Raw genomic sequence first — 19,597 nt, forward strand, 5'->3', positions numbered from 1 at the left:
TTAGATTGTTCAAGAAGTGTATTGTAAGAGTTTGTGTAGTCGTCGTAAATAAATCTGAGTGCTCTTTCTTGTATTTTTTCTATTTTCTTTGTGTTTTGTTCACTGCAGAAGTGCCATGTAAGAGGACAGTAGCTGAGGTTTGACATGATAAATGAGTGGTATATTGTAAGTTTTGAAAGTCTGGTGAGATGAGTGCCAATTCTTTTTAAAACGTTTAGTTGTCGTGCAGCTTTTTTGCAAATATTTGAGATGTGAGTGTTGAAATCCAGTTTAAAGTCTATTGTTACACCGAGAAGTTTCACTTCGTCGTCACATTTTATGTTGAATCCATTTAGGTTGAAAGTAATATTTTGGGTGTGTGTTTTTTTGCCTATGGAAATTGCCTGGAATTTTTCTGGGTTTGCCTGCATTTTGTTGAAAGAGAACCATGAGATTAGGGAATTACTGTCTTCCTCTAAGGGTTTAATAACTGATTCCAAAGTAGTACCTGTTTTTGAGAGGGTGTTATCATCAGCATAGTTGTATAAATCACAGTGTTTGACAAAAAGAAAAATATCATTTATAAAAACATTAAATAATACAGGGCCTAGTATAGATCCCTGAGGAACACCTTTATATATATCTTGCATTTGACTGATACTCTGGCCTATTTTTACACACTGTTTTCTTGCAGTCAGATAGCTTTTGAGTAATTCCAGAGCAGATGGACTAAGGCCATATTTTTCCAATTTCAAAAGAAGTAAATCATGTGGGAGACAGTCAAAGGCTTTACTTAGGTCCATTAATATAGCCGCTAAATATTTATTGTTATCCAGTGCCTTTTTCCAATCTTCCAAAATTTTGAGTAATGTTGACTGGCAGCCATAACCAGCTCGAAATGCCGCAAGAAAATGGTCGAAAATATCATCAAAGTATTTAGTAAGTTGATTTTCTATGGCTGTTTCAAAAATTTTAGATATAGCAGGTAAAACACTAACTGGTCTATAATTACCCTTTTCAAGAACACTGTTTTTTTTGTGAACAGGTGCCACTTGGGCAATTTTTAATGAGTCTGGAAAAATGGAAGTGGATAATGATAAATTTACAAGCTGTGTGATAGGTTTAATCACTACAGGTTTAGCAGCGTGTAAAATTTTTGGTGATATACCATCTATACCAGTAGCCTTTTTAACGTTTATTTTACCAATTCTTTTAGAAACAAATTCCTCATTTATAGGCTGAAAAATAAGTTTATTTGATGTTGACCCATTTGAGTATTTATTACTTATAGCTTCTATACTTGGGTGTTTGTCATTCACCTGTATGTTGTTGTCACCAATGTTTTTTGCAACATTAACAAAAAAGTCATTAAAAATTTCAGATATTTCTTGTTGGTTCGTGATGATTTTGTTGTTTTCCTGCAGTATGGTTTCTTTTTGGCTGGTGCATCCTTTGTTTGTAAGGAATGGCTTAACTGTTGGCCAGAAATCTTTCGACTTAGGACCACCTGTGCAGCGTTCTATGAAGTATCTATTTATGGATTGTTTTTTAAGTTTAGTGACAAAATTTCTTTGTGTTTTGTATGCATCCCATGTCTTGCTGTTATTCATTTTTTGAAATTTGTTGTACAGCATTTTCTTTTTATAAATTGCAGATTTTAACTGTTTGTTCATTTATGGTACCTGTTTAGATAGTATTTTTCTTTCTTTAAAGGGTGCATGTTTATTTGCTGTTTCAATAAACTTCTTATTGAAGTTTTCATACTCAGTATTTATGTTATTATGAGGGTCAACATCCCAATTTAACTCATTCAAATCAGATAAAAAATCATTTACATCAAAATTTTTAAAACTTCTACATTTTCTGTATTTTGGTTTGATATTAGGTCGTTCACATTTTATTTGAACCCCAATCAGGTTGTGAACATCACTTAAGCCACATCCAAAATTACATCTTTTACCACATTTATTTTCTTGATTAGTTAAAATTACAAATTTACACAGATATGAATCATTATATGAAAATATTTAAACATTTCACTTTAGATTACATTTTTGTAATTCACAACAATCATTTCTGAAAACTTTTCCAATTCTTACACTGTAACTAGATTTGTTGACGGCGGAAGAACATATGCCATAATCAATTGAGTAGTTCGGCCATATTGTATCCTCCGCCATTTCAAACACAGTGGATTTCATCCCCGATATTTCTTTGGATTTTTACATTACATTCACAATGGATTAATCATTCAATAAGCAAAATCGATACCTTAATACAACTAGGATGTGAATTAATTCTAAAATTGGTTTAAAATGTTTAGTTTGGAATAATATTTCAATGGAAAACGAGACAAGTAAAAAGCAACGGTTTACTAAACGCCGCGAACGTGCACAAGTAAACCAAGTTCCTGATTACGGGAGTGGGGATGATGACCCCCCATCAGTCAAAGACAAACCCCGATCTAAACCCAGGAAGAAGAAAAACATTGTTAATTTATCAGAAGAGGATGTGATAGATGGGTTTGCTATTCTTAGTTTTAAAAGCTTCGAAGATCTTGAGGTGAGATTTTTTTTCATTGATCATTCAAGCATGATCTGATGGTCTTCATCCAAATCCCATTATTCAGATTTTCTTCAAAACCTGTATTTTCATTGTTAGGAAATTTGCTACTGTAATGATTGATTACTTTGTTACTTTGCTGTGGTATGTGTACAATTTCCTAACTCATTAATAACAATGTAATTAAAATAATTACAATGTATCGAAATGTACATTTTGAAATTGACAATTGATTGACAGGGGGCACCTTGCACAAATCTTAATTAGTATTTATAACTTTATTTGCAACCTGTGTAGAATCTACCTGTGTAATATTGCCCCAGGTAGCACATACTAAAATTGAGTGGTCAATCAAGGTGTTAATTAGCTTTGAATAACTTGATTATGAATTGAGATAATTGAATTAAACTTGTTATTTTAATTGTTGATTGTAGTTAATTGGTTATTAACAAGTGTATTCCCAAACTACAAACAAGTACTTGAAAGTTTGAATATACAAAATACATTCAACAGAAGATTTTCAAATCAATGAAATTTCAAAAATAGTATACAGACATTCCACATTCATATTTTACATGTTATACACAGCACCTTTGTAAGAAAACTTTTATTTGTGTATTATAGGAAAAGATAAAATGAGCGTCTTTTGTCTTTGTTTACATTTAGTTTATTCAGATAAATCCTCACATAACAAAAGTACAAATGTATGTATGCTACAGTGTATGATACCAGTTAAATAAATCTGAGATTCTAAAACAATGTTGCTGGTTTGACACAGTTTTGTTTACTGAAAGCTAATTGACTTCTGTAGAAACCGAGTAGGTAGTATGTCAGAGTTGCATACATTTACATGTAGTTAAAATTTGCAGAAGACTTGTAACCTATTAAATTATGTGTAACGTAGAAAAAATAGATAAGGAGCAAGTTTTTATAATGAATTTCTTTGTTATGTTGTTTATGAAGCAAACAGTGCAATATCCATCAGGTTTACATGAAATATGGATTTTCATCTCATTCCATCCTTAGGGTCCAATCAAATGAATCCATTCCCAATTAGAAGTTTGTTTAGGATCCTAAACTCCAAATAATTTGCAAAATCTATTCTTCATTGTCATGGTACAATTATACAAAAACTACATGTAATCATACTATAAATAGCATTGAAAGGACCTTTTCTGTGAGGCACGCCTTCTTTGGGGGAACAAAAATATTGGTTAATGTATTTTATTTATTCCCTCTGATTTTGGGTGAGGAGGTTTCCTGATTGCTTATGTCATTCTGCTTATTGTTATAATAATCTTGTAATTTCTCATGTCTTGTTTAGTTTTCGTTCTAAAGCAAAATAATTTTAACTCCAATGTGTTGATCTTACAAAAAGCAGTCAATCCTGCTTCACGCAAAGACCCATACATGTACAGTACATGTATGTCAGACCCACTCAATTTTTTACAGATTTCTTTTACTGTTCAGTTACCATGATAAAACAAAGTATTAAAAAGTGAAACATCAATATAACCTGATACATGTACATACATGTAGGTCTACATGTACATGTACAAGTAACCATAAGAAAATACCTGTACGTCTAAAGAGTGATATCTTTAGTACATGTATGCCTATTTTTTACAAAAAGAAGTTTTGATTCATTGTTTACACCTACTGAAAAATTTAAAACTAAAATTCAAATTTTAACAGAATCTTTAAATAATTTTACTCTCTTTTGTCGATATTTTATGAACATTGACTACTATTTTATATTGATTTAAAAATTTGAAATAAAATTCAGTCTTCTAAGAATATAAAACACATTATTTCCAATATTTTTTGTCCTCCAAATGAGGAACATGTCTGACATCATGCTATGGAAGATTGACATTTATAACAGGGGTTGGAGGTTTTGTAGTTACATGTACATGTTTTTCTCATGTATCCACGTCTTTGTTTTACAAATTAAAAAAAATAAATATTTTTAATCAAAAGGTCTGTCTATCTTATAATGTAAAACGAAATCAGATTAAATGACCACACCACAGTAATTTGTTTTTATGTAGTCTGCGGAACCATTATAATTTAAAGTAATAAAAGTACATATCTCTGTCCTAGTTTGTATACATGTAATGCTTTGATATATAGTCGTAAACAAAACATGGCTGACTTTTGATTTATAAAGAGGAATCTTGTAGTTAATTTTAATTTGACTTGAGTGAATTGGGGAATTGTGAGATGACTGAATACAGTAAATCATGTGGCCGTGGTGATGAGAGTAAAAACCCTGATTGTTATTTATGCAAATTTAAGTAACAGTTGATTCACAATAGAAACGGAAAATACCACTCGACTGATGAATTCAATACAACAACACTTTGCAGCTCTTCTCAAAATTATTACACATGTGAAAAATACCAAGAATTATTTTCCTGTTTTATAAGTCATGAGAGAAGTGCAATTAAACAATGGTATGAGAAATGAAATTCTAAGATTAACTTCTTGTAATTGATTCAAGATTCATTGAAATGTTTCAATAGAAGTATTAAAACTCGCAATTTGGAATGTGTATTTTAATTTAGATACATGTATAAATGTATCTGGTGTATGATCCTCTCTTAAGATGGTCCCAAGTTTTAAACCTTTTGTTCACTAGACCCTGAAATGTATGAAGAGGACTTACCTTGTCATGTTCAAGCCAAATTGATAAGTCTGCTTTGAATACATCTTGATAAATAAAAACAAATATTGTTTATATCATCATTTTCTGTTTATTTTATAAAGTGACTTTTAAACTAAAAGAAAATTTATCGTATTTTGCAACCCTGCACACATTTGTATTTATATATATGAAGATGTGCGTACATGTACTCCACATGTGTATCAGTAAAAACAAGGTTTGACCTTTGCTGACACCACTGATATGATCATAATACTGTTGGTTCAATACATTATCCAAAAACAAATAAATGAATTATCTTATATACTGATGAAGGAAATATTTAGTCTCAACAAAGTATCCCGATGATAAAAACTTTGACAGATTATTAGTGTAGTTATCAGACAGGGTGTAAGAATTCTCAGGCCCTTGAATTGATTTTGATACTGTTATGAATTTATTTCAGTTGGCCCACATCAGAAGATTCTTTAAACACTCCCATACGTTAATATTCTGGCACAGTATGCCTAATGTCCATTGTACCTTTATTTTTGTATTTTTTAAATATTTCCTTTGACAGGGGCTGGGGTCTCAAAGAGGCATGCATGCTTATGTTCAGTTCATGTACATGTAGGGCTAATTTACATACTCAGCATTTAATGGCTCAGTCATCAGTCAGTGTGCACTGTTAGCCACTTTGATAAGTCTGATGCCATAAATTAGACAATTCTTTTTCAGGCCACAATTAAAAATATTTTGGTTTGCCCGAACCCTACCCAAAGGTTGAGACAGTGGGTAGGTAGGTAGGCATTTTCTTTCTTTTTTTTCCAAAAAAGAAATTGAAGTATCGGGTGTTTATTAGTCTTTATGCCTATCTGATTAAAAAAAAACTTCTTCAAATCAGGACAATGAAAGAATTTGAGTAGGCAGCTTTTTTCTGGGTAGGTAGGGTTTGGGCAAACAAACCTATTCTTTTTTATGGCCTCAGACAGCCTATTTATGCTAAATACAATTGATTCTAGATTTTCACATACAATATTTCTGACCATTATGATTGAAGTCAATATTTATGGCCAAATCTTATTGTTTCCATATAATACATGTACAATATATATATATTTACCACAGCATGTGCTCTCTTATGTATATTTAAACACATCTGTTTTACATGTAGTTAAGACATGGGATCTTTAAATTATACAGCTTGACAATAATCTATATTATATTGTCAATAATTGTATAAACAGTACATGTTTATCATGTTTATTGAACTTTTGTTGAGCTACATGTAGATGCTTTCCTCAATTTTAATTTTTTTAATGTTGTTATTAAGTTTGCTGTATTATTAAAATCAACCCAACATTTCCTTGTATTCTTAGATTCTTATAACTATTCCCTGTTCTCAGTTCTAATTTTAGGGGCACCCGGTATGGGCCCAGACCCTTATCATCAGGAGCTTTATTCATGATTAATGCACAGAATTTTTCCAATTGTCTCTTTAAATGTTGGCTTTGCTTTTTTTAAATCCTGGATCTACATGTATGTCTAAAATAGCTGGTTATCAATAAAGGACTTGTTTAAAGCTTTCGACATGTGTGAAGGTTGATGGCCCAAAACGATGGTTAATTAAGTTAACAAATGTGTATGTATATGTTGTCGTGCACCGTACAATGTTCAGGGTTTACAATCCCCCCCCCCCCCCAAAAAAAAAGAAAAGATGTGGTTTCTTAAAGTGAGACAACTGAGACTCCACTAAGGGACCAAATGACAAAGATTTGTTTAAAACAACTATTTAGTCAGTTTACAGCCTTCAACAATAAGTAAAATCCATATCGCAATATAATGTACATTTATTGAATAAGGATATTATGCATGTATTTTAATGAAATGTACAAATGGTCAGATGCTTAATAATATTAAAGTAAAAAATGTAAGGAACATGTATGATTGCCAATGAGACATTATGATCGACAAGAAACACACTGACATGAATATTAAAGCAACCAAAGGTTACCATATAAGACTGTGCGATGTCCAATTGCATAATAATGAAGAACTCGTACAAAAATGCTGTCCCCCCATTTCTCTTTGACAAAAACACTGTCCCCCATTCCTCTTTGACAAAACACTGTCCCCTATTCCTCTTTGACAAAACGCTGTCCCCCATTCCTCTTTGGTCTGATGTTGCTGCAAATTGGAATAAATCTGTAGTGTAAATTATTCTGTTAGGGAGAAAAATTTCATCTCTCTTTGTTTTCTCAGACACAATTTTACCTTACTTAGGTAAAAAGATATTTAACTTTATAAGCTCTGACTTATTTAAAGAGCTTACATCTACATGAAACCATGTTGTCAATGTGTATTATAACAAAATCTGTCATTAATGTATAAACACATGTAAGGCAAATAACAATAAACAGTATGTGTGTTTATGAATGTCCCCAAGCCTACCTTTATGTTAAAAATGCTCTCACCTCTTGTTTTCATGTATCAATTAGTCTCATCCAAGACTCCTTTAGAGGAGTTATTAATCTCAAGATAAAAAAAGAAATGTAAAAAATAAATTAATACATGTACCTACTGACCCAAATTTCTCTACTTGTGACAACACATATATGCATGTACATGTATATTTATTAGTCGTCTACGACAAAGTCGAAGGCCAGGGGACTTAAGGTTTGCACTCTGTCTGTCTGTCAGTCTGTCCATCTGTCTGTCTATCCGTCAGTCCGGCAAATCAGTTTTCCACACTTTTTTTTTTCATGCTTGAAGATATTGATTTGATACTTGGTGTTTTGTTTTATCACATACAAGTTTACAGGTCAAGTTTGATGTTCATGATTTCAAGCATTTTTTTCCTTGTTCAGTTAGAGACCTTTTCCTAGATTTCAGAAACCTAAATTAGTTGTCTGCTACTATTAGTATATATGTAAGCATGCTTTAAAGGAAGTCAACACAAAACTTCATGTACAATTTTGCTTACAATGTATTTCCACAAAGGTCTCATATCATTTAAAGACTGTGACAATCTATATTATACTAGATACATACATGTATAGAAATATTTAGCAAAAAAATTACACGAAGTAGTAAAATGTTTGGTCAATGTTTAAATAAGCTTTTCCTGCATCCGGCCACTGGGGAATTTGAGCTTTTCTTTGTTGTACCCCCCCCTCCCTGAATGACAGCACATGCAAATGACAATGAATGAATTATACAGCAATTTTTGTATTGATCTAATTTTTTTGTGTAAAGTTTACATTGTATATACATGATATATGTCTTGACATTGTAAATAGTGATTGCACCAATGCAGTTATAACTCTATAATACTTGTTTGTATGTTAATTATGTCATTCAAGGTTTTTAATAGTGTCAAAAAGTTCCTTTTTTGGGGGTCATCCATCATTTATTGCTTAACCAGAAAACCATCCTTGGTTGTCATTGACGGTTAATGATTAATGGCGAAAGCTTTTAAGAATGGGGGTAGTTAAACCAAATTGTTTACCTGTAAATAGGGCTCAGGTGTTCACGAAAGGTGATCTGATCAACGCTGTTTATTATAGAAATCGACACAGGTTATGAGTCAACACAGTTATTCAGTTTCATAGTTTGGAATTTAAATGTTTTCATACAATTTTTTGTTTGATCATTCGGTAAACTTTAATAAGTTAGTTTTGTCTCTGGATGTTTTGACAAGTGCATTGTTATTTAAGAAGAGAATTGTATTGTAACTGTAGCAGATTGCTTCCCTGATAGAAATGCTTGTTTCTCTAGAGTATTACGATATTAAATTAATTTTGTAGGGAAATCGGAAGAATGATTCTATATTCCCTCGGGTGAATGCAAAGAAATTTTTTATTGACTTGTGAACAGCCATTCTTAGTTTAATTATCACTGCATTCTTGCAATCAGATAGGCGTAGTTTTCACTGAAGTTAAAATAAGTGAAAAGTAAAATTACAAAAATACTGATTTCTGAGGAAAATTTAAATGGAAAGTCCCTAATTAAATGGCGAAACAATTGCTCAAACACATCAAACGAATGGATAACAACTGTCATATTCCTAACTTGGTACAGACATTTTCTTATGTAGAAAATGGTGGATTAAACCTGGTTTTATTATAAGCTAGCTAAACCTCTCAGTTGTATGACAGTCGCATCAAATTCCATTACGTTGAAAGGATACATTTGTATATACATAGATCTTCTACACATGTACATTTTGAACATCATATTGTGTTATTCAATGTTTATACTGTTTACTACAGTACATGTACATGTATATATTTTCAGTCTACATTAAAACCAGAGTAAGACTCACATTTTTTTAAAATCAAATTTATTTGTCGATTCTATACACATGTAAAAAAAATACATACTTCAACCCATAATTTTGCAAGCCACACTCAGGACTGATTACTTATATTAAATTTAAAGGTGTGAGGCTATTGAGCAAAGACAGTATGTTTAAACAGTGTTTTCCATAAGAACCGGCCGCCGGCCAAATTGACCGTTTCAAACAGTTATTTGGCCGGTTCAATCGTCATCAGTCAAAAAAAAAAATAGGTGCATATTTTACTTATACGACTATTCTATACGTCGTAACTTTATTATTATCTAGAGGTTTTATTTACGTTTGAGAGTTCCGGTTTGTATTTCTATCGGAACACATGGCCGTTATCCATCGAAAGAGACTTATTAGAAAAATCCCGAGAGATATCGAGTATATATGCAAGTCATGCAATGTCAAGGTCGTTAAAAACTTTCATTTGTTGTTGAACTGTTGACGATGAAACGTTCCATCACAGATTTTTTCCCCGCTAAGCGACACAAAGGTGTGGATTTTTATGATAAAACAATTTATAACGTTTGCATGCATTATTTTTCAATTTGTTCTGTTGTGTTTTATTAATAGTCGCGAATGAATCGATGACATAATTGTCAATTTGGTTCAAATGCACTACGCTGGATCGAAGATTCGACAGCTAGTCAATATTCCCCGATCGGGAGACAGCCTCCAGATCTAGAGATGTCTCTAAATTGGGAGACATGGAATACATTATTTGTCTCCTGATTTGATATGACCCAACAGGCCTGAATACTTCAAGTAAATACGGAAAATTTCCTACGATAAAGGAATATTTACAAATCAAATTTGCTGTCAGACAGAATCAAAAATATAATTTAATTTTGAAAAATTAAGTCACACTTAACAAGAATACATGTAATCATGATACTAAGACTTAGTAGTTAGAAAACATCAATTGAGGGGCAATACAGAATTTAAACAGTATGCTCAATTTTGTCAACGTTTAAATTATAGCAGTATTCAAACTCTTAAAATTGTGCAGACAAATTTTTTTAGAAAAAAAGTTCTGCTGGTAGTATGTCAATTTGACAAGCATGAAATATTGTCTTAAAATTCACCAGATGCCAGGATTTTGAATCTAGATTTCAAAAATTCCACACCCCCCCTTCTTTCCGGTGACCGCCTACTTATTCATTATGGAAAACCCTGCTGTTTAGGCTATTTAGGCATGCATTATTCTGGGATAGAATATATATATATATATATATATATATACATGTAGTTCAAAATAAATATATTCTATATTTTGATCTGCTAATTAATTTAAAAGTGAAAAACTGTGGCAGACCCACATTAAACACAGATTCATTAAAATGTCTTATTGATTAATCTTAATTACGACATTACAATTAATTACAAATGAATTATTAATATGAAGATTCTCATGTTATGTTCTAGTTGAAATGAACGAGCAGATCAATTTCACATTAACTACAGTTAGTGTTCCAATGGTGTAACACAATAATTGAACGGAGAATTATAATTTAGCATTTAGAGGACTTTTCAACAAAAAGGGAATTACTGAATCATAATGGTATAAGATTGATTGATTGTTGTTTGCTTAATGTTGTTAGAGATAGTTACATCAACTTGCTGAAGACATATGAGATCACCTTATTTAATTTGGATTTGGCTTTTTTATTTTAAGACCTTTATATATTCTAGTAAATTCCCTTATAGTCCTTAAACTCAAATATTTATGTTGAGCATTCTTTATTAGGAAATTTTTAGAAAAGTATGCAGGATCGATTATCCAGAATCACAAAATTTATAAAGTGTGATTTTCACTTTGATATGTATATATATATAAAAAAATCACATAACTAGTAGAAAATTAGACCTGATTCTGGGTCTAATCAGCCAAAAACCCACTTAATACGATAATTTCCATCTCAGGTAAATTTGGACAAAATCTCATGATACCTCTGGACTTTATTGGCTTTTTCTTTTCCATCATCAATCTAGTGCTACATTTCACAGATGTTGATCCAGGATTATGAAAAGGGTGCCAACTTGCAAGACAGCTTTTAAGGAGTGGCATTCATTAAAAATATTTGTATTATCAGTTTAACCATATTCAATTTCCATGAGGAGGTTACCTCTAAATCTACCTTTGTTTGGTTCCATTAATATTTTTGAGACAAATTTAACCCTTATTTAGTAAATGTAAAGTAGGTGTTTTTAACATTGATATTTGTTTTCATGGCTGTAGGTCCAGTGACAGTGACTTCATTAACTGCCCACATTATAGTGGACATGATGACTGAAAAATTACTCACCAGGCATTAAACAGACATCAATCCATCCAATTGAAAAATTATAATCCATTAAAGTATTTATTTACCATGTCTACAAGTTGACTTACATGTAAATAGTATATTGACTTACCAGTGAGACAAGGTGGTGACCTGATAAATCTTTATTCTTCAGACATCAATGTTAAACATGTGTAGGAGAGCTGTAGATTTGTTTATTTGATGTTGTAAGCTTTGTTTATAAGTGAGGCCATTGAAATTATAAATGTGGTATCATGGAGATATGTATACATTGGAAGTTTGATGCACATGTACATTAGGATTTTGATGCACATGATTATAACATAAGAAATTTGAAGCACATGTACAAATGTACATAAGAAATTGATGCACATGTACATAAGAAATTGATGCACATGTACAAATGTAGCATAAGAAATTTCATGCACATGTACATTTAAAGTTTGATGCACATGTTTATTAAAGGTTTGATGCACATGATCATGGAATTTTATGCACATGTACATTATATGAGTACATTGAAAGTTTAATGCACATGATCATGAAATTTTATGCACATGTACATTATATGAGTACATTGAAAGTTTAATGCACATGTACATTAAAAATGTGATGTGTAAATATTAAAGCATTTTAAATGATTTATAATGAAATTGATGAATAACATAAAAATATAGTCCATGATTGACAGCTGCATTGATTATCTCTAAAATAACAAACAGCAATGCTAAAATTGTCAGGATATTTTACATCAAACTTATTTATCTAAAGATATAAGGAAAGTTATAACTTGGAAAATGTGAAGAGTGGGATAACACATGTGTCTTATGGGCACATATACTTGTTTGATGCTTAACTTTTTGGAGTTCACAACATATTTTAAGTTCTATTGGTGTTATATTATGTAACAGTTTACATTAAAGGTAGATATTTTTACTTTATGTTATATATATACCCTATTCTTGAACTGTTTGATATCAAATCAACAATGAGTTAATGAATTTTTGGATCAAAGAAATGCTTTAGATTAATACAGATAATCTTGCCAAGTAATTATTTAAATGTCTAGGTGTCTTACGAACATTAAGATTCCCCCAACACATATAATAACTGTTGGCTTATGTCTATATTACTGATTAAAAGTACATCGAAAAAGAAAGTATTTGGCATCTTTTTCATGACACCACATTTTTACATCAGGTTAAATTTCTTTTTGCCAAAAAAAAAAAGACCATAGCAAAGGTCAAACATGATCCTTCTGAATTGCTGTATTTCATACTAGGGTTACAGTGAGGCATACACAACAAGCAAAAGGTTGCCTTGCAGTGGCGGATCCAGGGGAGGGTTCCGGGGTTGGTACCCCCCTTTTTTGGTCAATATATCACGATCAATGTATATATACGAATGGGGACATAAGTTGGAACCCCCCTTTTGTAAATGGCTGGATCCGCCCCTGCCTTTGTAAAGCCTATGTAACAGTATATGCATGTAGGAATAGCACAAAGAAGTATTACTGTTGACAAAAGACACCACATACACAATTCATTGAATAGATCTCATACACATGCATAAGGCCCTTTGACAGTTTCATTTTCACTAATATGTTATATAATAAAAAAACATTTGTGACCTCATGATGTCAGATGATAATAGGTAAATTTTCAAATGCATATATCTATTTCCTATCTAATCATTGTTATGTTATCTTTATATGATAGTGATAATGCCCCGATTTACCAGTAATCCTAAATTGAAAATAAACTAGAAATAGGGGTCATGTAGTAGTGCCTTTAATCCTTTTGCTCCTTCATCAATAATTTTGCCTAAGACATCCAATAGATAGCATGGTGCCAGGGCCATTCTATGGTGCCTAAGACATCCAATAGATAGCATGGTGCCAGGGCCATTCTATGGTGCCTAAGACATCCAATAGATAGCATGGTGCCAGGGCCATTCTATGGTGCCTAAGACATCCAATAGATAGCATGGTGCCAGGCCGCCATTCTATGGTCATTTCATACACTGCTTTACACTACTTTACATTTGTATTGTATTCAAACTGTCCACACACAAGCCTTCACCTAAATTGTAAATTGATCTGTGTACAAATGAATCAATCTGGTGTCAGATTACAATGAGGGATTTTTGTCTGAAGAATGTCGAAGGTTTTTCAATCTTCAGTCATGATAGTTAACTAAATGATGAGACATACAGTGTTATCGATTCTCATTGCTAATGTTTACTCACAATATATACACATTATATGTGGTATGTTAGGTATTTTCGTAGACACTGTTATACCTGAATGCACAACTAGACGCCTTAATAAAATCCATTGGGTTATTCAATTTTTCGTCAGAAGGGTTTGTTACATCCTCGACCCTGTGATCTTTAATAGTGTATAATACATCGTAATAAAAGCAAAAGGACTTAATATCCAATTGATTTATTTAAATAATATTCTAGGCTTGTTTTTGGTGGAAGAAGACTTCAAAATTCTTTTGACATGTTTTGACCATTTAATACTTGATAGATGCATAGTTCTTGGGGAAAAGTTTCATCAAATAATAAGAATATAAAGGTGCTCATTTTTTACAGTGGGTTGTAATGTTCTTCCAATGAGGGTAACCACTCATTTGGAGTGTTGTTTCCAACCTGTTAAAGGTCCATCTTTGTGCATAATTCAAAATTGGAAATTTCAACAAGCATCTAATATTCTTACACAAGAAAATAAACCCTGGTCTGCTAGCTACATGTTCATCTTTTCTATCGATTTAATAACTAGAATCATGCAAACAGACTTAAGAAAAAGGCATGTAAGTTCATCATACAAATATGACACTTTTTCTAGACAATCCAGATCGTGCAAAATACTTCGCTAAAAATTGTAACCTTTAAAATTGTTGCCGCGCACTAAAAGCCCCCATGGGAACTTTCAAAAGTTGGCGGGTATGTAACAAGTCTTACTATTTTTATATATGCCCCATTTATGGGCATTATGTTTTCTGGTCTGTCCATCCGTCCTGCTTCAGGTTAAAGTTTATGGTCGAGGTAGTTTTTGATGAAGTTGAAATCCAATCAACTTGAAACTTAGTACACATGTGTTCCTTATGATATGATCTTTTTAATTTTACTGCCAAATTAAAGATTTTACCTTATTTTCACAGTCCACTAAACATAGAAAATGATTGTAGGATGGGAAATCCATGTACTTATGACACATTCTTGTTTGAAGAAAAAAAATACTTCATAACGATAATGGAACAAAGCAGACTGGGTTAGTGGGGCTGCTTTTATGGTAATTCAAGTTACCTTTTATTCACCTTCTTCCACCTCAGAGCTATCAGCTCTTTGATTATTACGAACCCCATTAAAAAAAATTGATATGTGATAATATTAAAAAATGTATGCAATTTTATCAATTGAGATGTTTTAGTTGGATTTTATGTCTCTTAAATTAAAATGACTGCTGAATTTAAAAAAAAGAAGATTATTTCTGGTTGGCCTATGAATGTATAAAGATAAGTCCTTTTAAAACATTCATGCTCAATTATGCAACCTCTGCTTATACATGTATCATTGATGTTATGGAGGAAAAATTTACCAGGAAACTATTCTATGAAACCAGAATTTAAAACCTGTCATGATTTCCTATTACAAGGTATTGAGTGCATTGTTTTTAATTAGTAATTTACATGTTGCATATAAATATTTAAAATATTTAAAAAAAAATGTGATATCAGCTTTAAATTTAAAACCATATTAAGTCAAATAGTGTGAGGTGCTGAGTCAGAGGGGTATATACATTAAATAACATTTTTTATCAACTATATGTTCAAGCTTTAAGTTTTAAGTTTCATATTGTTTAAATAAGTATTGGAATAAGTTGACACTGGGTATCTTTAAGTTAGTGGTAAATAGCCCAACTCAGGCAGCTCACTATTTCAAATGGCAACTCTCTTAAAAAAATTAGTTTGCAATTTTTATTTAAAAAAAGATATGGATTGAGTGAAACAGTTAATATTGAGCTGTGTGAATAGATGGGAATCAGACTTATGTAAATGTATATCAATACATCTGTTAACCTATTTCTGATTGAAAACATCTCTATACAAAATCTGTATAATAGAACATGTTTGAAAATTGAGTTGTTATAAAAACCTTAAAAAACATAAGAAAGTTATAAAATAAATCAAAAATGTATACATTTAGGGGCCAGCTGGAGGACGCCTCCGGGTGCGGGAATTTCTCGCTGCATTGAAGACCTGTTGGTGACCTTCTCTATGGTCGGGTTGTTGTCTCTTTGACACATTCCCCATTTCCATTCTCAATTTTATTTTATACATGTACATGTATACTTTATGTGCACTTGTTAATGCATAAAGGTTGATTTCTATCTTATTACTAAGTTAATATGTAATTGAATTAATTAGTAAGTATTAAATATTAATAATGAAGTATTAAATTTATATCTTCTTCATCTAGAATTGATAGGTGTACAATAATCAGTATCAAGACTATAAGAAACAGACTTCAAGCATATGATACAGCAGAAATACTGTCCAATTATATTTTGCTGGTTGGAAAATGGCAAAAAAAAGGTCTATATCTTAAGAAAACAAAAACTATATTTTTGAACTTAACTTACATCTGTTTGAAGTATTTCTCACAATATTCTGTTACTTACAAAGTGATTACAAAAACATATGTTGATATCTAGAATATTAATGGAATAATAAGGTTACACAGAATGAGAGGGTGAATGTAGTAAAGTATTGAAGGGATGAAAAGAGGGAATTTAAGGATATTTTACAATCTCATCTTTGTTACTTGATTTTCCCTGGTAGGAATTCTTGGAGGGTTTTAACTCGAATAATTACAGCGCCCCCTTACGGTCAGTGTGATCGAAGTGATCATAATATAACGACTGGATTATTCGGGTTAGGAGGGTTTTAGATTTTGATGACCTTTGATACAAGGTCAAATTGCAAGTGGAAATTCCAGCCGTGTTTTTCTCTGCAAACCTTCAGTAATATTAAAGGCTTGTCTTTGTTCTAAAAGTTGTAAAATATTAAAGGTACATTTGAACATACATTTATTTGAATGTAACAATTTCATTGAATTCTTAGATACTTAAAATGTAGTTTATTTGTAAGTAATATATATATTTTGTGTATTTTGGATATTTATACATACATAACATAGAATATGTCTCAGCTCTATGTTTCAAAGCTCTTACATCATAACTGAATTATTATGTAAACATTAACATAGTTAATCAAAGCAATATCATATACATCATGTAATTAAACAAGAAATATATATATACAACACAATGCAAAGCTCATGCAGTATAAAGCTTCTGCAAGCATAAAAGCCCTATCTCAAGAAGCATTAGTGTATCATGTACGTGTGTAAAAGCATCTAGAGCACAGTTTATACATAAACAAGGAGATATAACGTAATGTCACCTTTTGCAAAAAAACATTGAAATACTAGGTATCTCTGTGTCTTTGCATCCATCTGTCCCCTGTTTTGTAGTATATGCATTGTCTGCTTAACTAATTCCTGATATTATTTAATTTTATGAAATTAATAACACTTAATGGACCTCTGGGTTTATATTAGCAAAACATATATTGGACGATTGTCAGTATCCGAAAATCTTAAGTGCTCTAATATACAAGTTTTAAAGGAGTTTATTACCGGTATGCCCCTTTTGAAATAAATTATATTGAAAATTGCATTGCCCAATCAGATGAAATTATACAATAATACTTTTTAATAACATTTGAAAATGTTAATACATTTATGAGATGGATTTTATGCAAACTTTAACATGAACAAAAAGCCTGTGTTTATTAAAGTATGAAGTAGGGTAGGGACTATTTTACTAGTCCGGTTGACTTTTAAAAGAGGTCATACATTTTGTACCATCTAAAAAAGTCTTGTTTATAATTGCTTTGATGTAAAAAAAAAAATCAGGACTATGATCTACATTATCCCTTTCCTTCGATTTTTATAAGCGACAAAAATAAGTTCGTCTCCCTATAGCTGACATATCCATTGTAAGCGGATGGCATTTCATTTGTTAGACAATCTAAGTATAAGTCGTTAAATCACGACACTTTGACACTTATGACATAGTCTGTTTAAATGGCGTGTATGGGGCGATAGTGGTATTACTTGATAATTGGATTTCACCTGGATTTTTATGTACCGATAGGCTTAGCATAGACTCGCTGCGATTAAAGAGACCTAGGTTTTTTCGTACTTGTGTGGTGACGAGGGGGTTTGCTTTATGAATAGCTTTTTGTAACAAAAGACCTGGTCCTTCGTTAGAATCTACACCTACGCCAAACAGGAAGTTGGTACAGAAAGTTTCTCCAAGGTTTTTGTTTCTATCCTCTGTACAAGCAAAAGTGGTAATATAATATAAGTTACACAAGTGGCTACTTATATACAAGTGTTGTGAGGCCTGTGAGGATTAATAAAATAAATTGTTGACTTGCTCATATAATAATCTGTATAGGCTTCAGTCACTTTATCAATCTGGGAGGAAAGGATTATAATTTCTTTGTTATTGTAAACAAAATATTTATTGAATTAACCATATCAGTTTCCTTTAGTTCTTTACCAGAGGAAGGAGTGTATAAAACCAAGCACATGTGTCAAAATCTAAGACCAGATTTTCTTATGATATCTATCTTTTTATGAATTGATGGAGATTAATGTTAGGAAATATCAGCAAAAATGTTAATTGTATGTTTTTGTTGCCACACAACTGCAGTTGTTTCATCTGGACACCAAAATCTCCATACCTTATCAATCATTATATAGCAGCTTGGGGAAATTGATAAAGATTTACATATGTTGGACCCCCCCCCCCCCCATTTCCCCCTTCAATTTTGTTAGTCCAGAAAAAGTCTAATAAATTGTTTAATGTCCTTATAAGATATTGATTAACCTCTGACAATTTCATAATTAAAACGCCTGAATTTTATAGTAAGAATTTTTTTTATTTTTTCAAATTTTCAAATATAATTGATGATTAGAAAGTAAAAAGAGCAAAAGATAATTTGTCTGAAATTAGTTTATGTATGTTTAAACTGTCATTAAATGGATTCAGAAATAAAAATGCATGAGATAATAATTTTATAATGCCCCAGATGTCTCCTTATGCTATGAAATAATTTGTGAGTAACTGCAATTATTCAGAAAGGATAAAATCCAGAATTAAAGTGGACGGCTGAGTTTAAATCTTAAGCTATTAAATACATATGAATAATGAAGGAAAGAAAAATAACCTGTTATCAATAGCTGCATGAACATTGAATATTCAACAATTGTAGCATAAAATCACATTTGCTACAATATAACATCAATGTGACGGTGACGTGTAGAAAATCCTGAAGAATAAAGATTGCCACGGTTGACAATACCGAATCAATACCAATAATACAAATGTACTTCCAACGATTTCTGTTGATAATAGCCGGTTTGTTTTCTATCAGATCAGAGCATATGAATTGAAAGATTTTTATATGATCGCTTGCAAGCATCTGGTGTTGAATTTCTAGTTATCGATGTTGTTTTATGATTGTGGTAGTAAAATATGTAGAAGCGGATTAATTATCAGTTGGGACATGCCTTAATTAGTTAATTGTCAAATTAATTAGGCAGGTATATTTGTAAATATTGTTGTGGAAATGAAATAATAATGTGGTTTTGGATGTCGTGAATCATACACATTGCTCAGGGGCA

The 19,597-nt window shown here is 31.6% G+C and overlaps 1 protein-coding gene across 6 annotated transcripts in view; it reads left to right on the forward strand.

Annotated features, from left to right (window-relative positions):
• The first annotated feature begins 2,138 nt into the window (after positions 1-2,138).
• Positions 2,139-19,597, forward strand: part of LOC143076908 (uncharacterized) — a 150,690-nt gene continuing 133,231 nt past the window's right edge. For 5 of the 6 annotated variants that reach the window (XR_012978837.1, XM_076252794.1, XM_076252795.1 and 2 more), the window contains exon 1: positions 2,140-2,541. Coding sequence is in view for 5 of the 6 variants with exons in the window: in XM_076252794.1 (XP_076108909.1) it covers positions 2,320-2,541 (222 nt within the window). In the remaining variant the exon portion in view is untranslated. Of the gene's footprint in view, positions 2,542-19,597 lie in introns of all 6 variants that reach the window. The other variant, XM_076252798.1, reaches the window with a different exon arrangement.

The sequence above is a fragment of the Mytilus galloprovincialis genome, chromosome 5 (genome assembly GCF_965363235.1).
Source record: "Mytilus galloprovincialis chromosome 5, xbMytGall1.hap1.1, whole genome shotgun sequence".
Taxonomy (NCBI): Eukaryota; Metazoa; Mollusca; class Bivalvia; order Mytilida; family Mytilidae; genus Mytilus; species Mytilus galloprovincialis.